General features: G+C 37.0%; 1 protein-coding gene across 1 annotated transcript in view; it reads left to right on the plus strand.

Moving 5' to 3' along the window:
• LOC104274788 (diphthine--ammonia ligase-like) overlaps positions 1-6,000 on the plus strand; it is a 116,813-nt gene that overhangs the window by 36,007 nt on the left and 74,806 nt on the right. The window contains 1 exon segment of the mRNA XM_009870519.1: positions 3,193-3,322. Within this exon segment, the coding sequence (XP_009868821.1) occupies positions 3,193-3,322 (130 nt within the window).

Raw genomic sequence — 6,000 nt, forward strand, 5'->3', positions numbered from 1 at the left:
TAAGAATCTGTATTGTCATATGGTTTTGTAACTTAAAATGTTCTGGTCGTCAGTTTGCCATCTCGTTTTGCATTTAATTGGAATCATTGATATCAAGACTGCCAGCTTTAATATTGAACACATCATATTCTGACTGGCTTTTGAAGACCCTAGAAAGCCAGAGTAGTGTTCATATCACTGTAACATTATTTCCACAGTACTTACTTTATAACTTGCTTTATAGATTTCTTGTATTATATACTGTGTGTGTGAGTGTGTGTGTGTGCTCTGGACACTGTATACTTGATAAAGCACTCTTATAGCTACCATAATTTTAAATAAAGTTTTCTAGCATCTAGGCACCTAGCATTATGGTATCCAGGATTAGGTCAGTTGCAGTAAATCTCATTTATATTCTTAATGTAAAGGAGGAATTGTTGTCTTGGGAATCATGTAATCCAGGTTCCTTACTCTTCCCCCTCTTACAAGATACTGATATATAAAATAAAATGTTCATAATTTTTTTCATTCTAAGTTTTAAGTAAAATGCATTCATGCAGCCTTCTTTTAATTAATAAAAATGGAAATAATTTTTAGTGTCTAAATGTATAGGCTCGTATTCTTGTTCATGACTTTACGTGAGATATCCTTTAAAATCTTATTTTGTACATGTACAACTGAGCGTGATTGAATGTAGGATGTAAAAGAAACCCTAGAATTTTTTTCAGAAGCAAAGAATTTAACTTTGTAGAAGATCATTAAGCTAATTTTTGATTGCTTGGAAATCAGCAAGGTGGTTGTGAGTAAGCGCAGTCCTTTTAACCTCTTTGCTGCGTTAACTTTTTTAATCACCTCTAAAGAGAATAAGTGCTGCCAAAAGGATTCAGAAATGGAAATTTATTGCTTATGTTATGGAACATGGTTGTTCTCTAAAGTGGATGGTATTCTCCCCTGAAGCCAAGAACAGGAGGGAGTGCAGTACATTACTGTTTACATTTATATTCTTAAACTCTTTCGTTAAACCTTTCTGTTGATATGATCTGATGATGACAAAGATTGCGATGCTTTATATATAAAGCGGCTCTGGTGCAGGTGTACTGTGGCAAAGCTTCATAGACTTGAAGGGAACTACATAGACTTTTATTACATGAAAATTTAGTCTAAAATGCTGCTTACTGTAGATAGTTTGGATACTGTATTTTGTGGCTCTCAGCCTGAAGATCCTGAATTTCAGCAAATGTTTTCTTTTTGGGTCAGTTCTTTCTAGGCAATTCTGCCAAGGTAGGAATGAGTCTCACCTGATCATATTTTATAAATTATTAGGAATTCTTAACAGTCTGAAATTCAACAGAAAGGCTGTATGGTTTCCCCGGGATGTGCTATGTGAGAGCCCTCTCCTTGGGAAAGAGAACTTGTCAAGAACCCAAGTGATGGGTTGGTAACTGGTACTAGATAGAGTGCTTTGGGAAGTCAATTTTATTCTGCTTACAAGCTAGGGAGAAATCACTTCCTGTCATTCCTCTAATGTATGAAGAGAAAAAGGGAATTGTACTTTTACTTGCTTTAAGAAAATTTAAAATAAAGCTACAAATTGTGAATTTATCCAAATCTCTTTCTCTTCAACTTGGCTCTAATACTGTTACACGTCCACAAATTAGAGCTAGTTTATTGGCTTATGGATTTTAAATTTAGACCTTGGGTTAGGGCTTCTCTTTGTTTGGTTTTTTCCCCTCTAGTATTCCATGTAATGCTACAGAACGTTTAACTGCAGGCCAAAACTCTTTCTTCTTGACTATATGCTGGCTGGAAATTTGAAAAATATTTTTATTTCCTCCTTGACTAGAGGTATAGCAGCTGATATTGACCTAATAATTACTATCAGGCAGCGTTCAAATACATTCATATTTCTGGACAGAATTATCATTGTGTGCTAATTTCTCAGCAAATATTTCTGGAGATGTATGTTGACTTCATAAAGTATGTGTGTGTGTATATATATATGCACACTGTATAATCTCTTGGATCACTTAGCATACATTTACTTTTCTGCCAGTGAGAATTCCCCTCTTCAGATACACGAATGGGAGTATGGCTAGGTAAAGTCAAGACATTTAGAGCAAAATTGAGTATTGGTGTGACCAAACTAACCTTTATGGAAGTGTGCCAATTCCTGAACTATCTTTAAAAGCATGGGAAAGTTTTATTCCAAAAGTATTTGTTTTTCACCAAGGCAACGGAGATTGTGTTTATGCTTTTGCATGTGTCCACTGGAAAACAAATATGTAGGTATATACAGATGCACACTGTAACATTAAAGGACAAAATCCCCAAAGTTACACTGAGAAGAGCTTTAAGTAACTCTTTTAAGTTAGGTCACGTGGGACTCTGTTATTACCTACACTCTATATGCAGAGATTTTGCAAAGTCCATTTAGTTTCTGTGGCTCATGAGTTACGAGAGGTCCACACCGTGGAGCTGGTTGTGTATCTTGATACGCTGTTGGCTATGTCAGAGTAATACATTCTCCTTAAGTGTTATGACTTGAATCTTGTATGCATACACATTCTGATGATCTTGACTTCCCAGTATCTTTTCTTTAACTGTCTGCTTGAACTTTCCTCTGTTCTCATCTTTCCTTCATTTCTCCTGTGGCCACTTCTGTTCCCTATCATCTGTCCTGCCATTTAGAATTCTTTGTTTATGTGGAGATTATTATTGCATCCCTGTGGAGTAGTCTATAAGTATTTGATCTTTTCTTTGAAGATGGTGATTCGCTAAAGGACCTCTTACTGTCCCTTCCAGTTCTGTTTCTTTTTTGTGATGTAAAATCCTTTATAGATTCCTAGATGTCATAGACTGAAAATAAAAAAAAAAATCGGGACAATAAAACTTGTGGATACAAGGAATTCGGACTGTAACATATTTACATGCATATCATGAATTAATGTTTTCTTGGAGCAAGAATTCACCACCGCTCAGCGTGGATAAATTTATTTGTATTCTGGTTTTGTATATTTGGAAAGGTAACATAAGAAAGAATTTAATGAAAAAATGGGGGAAAGGTAGTATGTAGCAAAGCCTTCAGTCATATTTAGATGACTGTTAGATTATTACCAGCTGGTTTTGCTGAAAAAAACCAGGATGCCTACACTGTCTTTCTACACTCATTTAAAATATTCTGTCTTTAACAGCTATATTATTTTTATCCTGCAGCTAATATGACTTCAGAGGGATTGGAACTGAAGGATATTATTTTAGTTCATCTGTATATGAAGAGCATGGAAGATTTCAATGTTATAAATTCAGTTTATGTGACAGAGTTTGATTTGTGTCCACCAGCAAGGTAGGATTAGACTACTGCTATAGTATATTTATGATACACTGTAATATACTGAATTATTGTTACCGTATTTATGAAGCTTTTGTCCAAATGTTTGTGCCTCACAGAAGTAGACTTTTGCAGCTTTTTTGGACTAATCACATCAGAGCTGCTCAGCTGAAAAACACTAAGGTTGGAAAATCTTGCCTTAATATACACCTTAAGGTTCATAAATGCCCCCTTATATGGACTGATAAAAGAATAATGCATTTTTTGCAAGTCTCAGTTCTCTGTGACACGATTGAACTGACAACTCTTTTGTACTCATGGGATTTTATTTGCTTTTCTTATTTGTTTGCTTGCCTTGACCTGCTGCAATGCTCCTCTGAATGCAGCCCAGGATACTGTCAGCCTTCTTTACCACAAGGGCACACAGCTGTCTCTTATTCAACTTGGAGTTCATCAGGAGCCTCCAGACTCTTGTCTGCAAAGCTGCTTTTTTGGCCCCCAGAATATACAGAGGACCATGGGCTTCTGCCTGCCGAGGTGCAGGACTTTTAACTTCTCCTTGTTGTACTCCATGAAGTTCCTGTATTTCTTGAGCCTGCTGAAATCCATGTGGATGGCAAAACACATTTCTAGTGTATCAGCCGTTCCTCCCAGTTTTGTGTTATCTGCAGACTTGACACTCCGCCCAATCATCCAGGTTATTAATGAAGATGTTGAACAGGACTGGACCCAGTATAGATTCCTGTGGTCCACTGCTAGTTACTGGCCACCTGCAAGACTTTGTGCCACTAATCTCCACTCTCTGGTTGTTGAGCCAGTTTTCAGTCCACCTCACTGTCTGCTTATCCAGCACATACATCAACAGATTCTCTGTGAGGATGTTATAGGAGTCAGTGTCAAAAACCTTACTGAAGCCTTACTATCAATTATTATTAAGTCTTCCTAAAAGTGATGAGGTTTGGAACCTTTTAGGTCCTTGTGACAAACCTTATTCACGTTCTTCTGTTATTTTGTTAAGTACAAAACCAAAATTGCTAGCCGAGGAGCTGCCTGAGGTACACATCACGAGACACTGTGAGTTATTTCAAGACAGCATGAATATATGTACTTGCTCTGTTCCTTTTCTTCCCTGCTTGTATGTGCTTGGCTGTGATCAAAGATGAATAGAGGACTAGACGGATCTTTGGTTTGGTCCGATGTAGTTATTCTTAATGCCTTGTGTCTCCATCAGATGGTGATTGTTAGTGTGTAGCTTGGCTGCACCTAGGTATCCAGTAAGAATGCAAGTATGAAAAGAAATTATTTCACACTTCTGAACACGATGATGCTAACACTTTCATTCACAGACCCTCAAATCATAGATTTTTAGCATCTGTTGTGCAGAATCTTCAACACTGCACCCAAGTCCACCTCTGAAATAATGAAACAGCTTGATGGTCTAAGTATGCAGTATGCGATTCCTGTGTCATTTGGGTGTGTTTGGGGTTTTTTTTCCCCGTTGGAAACTGACTAATAAACACCTAGCCTATGAGATTTTTCCTCTGGTTTTTTTTAGAAGTTGTATGTTAAAACTAATTTTCCATTTGTAAATTCTTTATTGCCTTTGTCAAAAGAGCTTATTTCTTTTTACGGTATTTCTTGTTCTTAAGCAGCTGAGGTAATATGCTCACTATGCAGAACTGCTGTAGCTTGAAAAATTCAGCTTGGATCATAGATTAATACAGGTTGGAAGGGACCTCTGGAGGTCATCTACTCCAGTCCCCTGCTCAAGGCAGGGGGGATCATCTGTGAAGTCAGACCTCATGTCTTGTTTGTATTTTTAAAATGAACTGTTCAGCATTTTTCTAATGTAAAATACTTTATTTTGTACTCTTATTACAGACTATGAAGTGTAGTATAGGCGTGTGAATTTTAAGTATAGCATGACAGATAGTTAAAATGCATTGTTATGATAATGGATATCATCATAGATTCATATTCTCTTCCACTGTCTGGGTGTCAGAAGAGACTAAAAGAGAGCAGGAAGAGGCATCTTCAAGATGCTGATTGTAGGCAAGGATTACTAAATCACTGAGGGATGGAGTGTTGGTTGTATGTGCCTTTAGAGGAGGGATGTAGTCCCAGCTGCAAACTACACAAAATAAATCTCTGCTTCTATGTACCTTAAGTTCTCTTAATGATACTTAACTTCTCCTGATTGAGCTTCCTTCACTTCTTGTGAAGGCATGATTTAAGCCTCCACATTTGCAAAGCCAGCCGCTTAGTCTTCCATCACTAAAACAACAGGTAGAAAGATTAGGAAGTTGCAGGAAAATGGGCTTCTTATGGTTATTTTTATGGAGCAAACAGATTTATGTTGCATTTTTTCCAGAAGAAAAATTATACAGCAGTTTGCATGGCTGCATCATTGCATTATGCACACAGACCTGGTTGTGGGAGTTCTCACAAGCAATATGCTGGAAGCACTGACTCAAGGGTGTGGATCTGCACTAAATTTGCAAAATTGTCTTGAAAATTTACCAGCCCAAGCAGAAAATCCATTCATCCATGCTTATGATGATGGTAATGAGGAAAAAATACTGTATTTGCATGTGGGAGGAGGGCGCGAAAGTAGTTTTCTTGAAAGAAATAAGCAAGATGAGAATTTTTTAAGTTTGTTACATGATATATAAAGAAAACAAGTAGTTTTTTGT

Source organism: Apaloderma vittatum, unplaced genomic scaffold (assembly GCF_000703405.1).
Source record: "Apaloderma vittatum isolate BGI_N311 unplaced genomic scaffold, ASM70340v1 scaffold19675, whole genome shotgun sequence".
Classification (NCBI taxonomy): Eukaryota; Metazoa; Chordata; class Aves; order Trogoniformes; family Trogonidae; genus Apaloderma; species Apaloderma vittatum.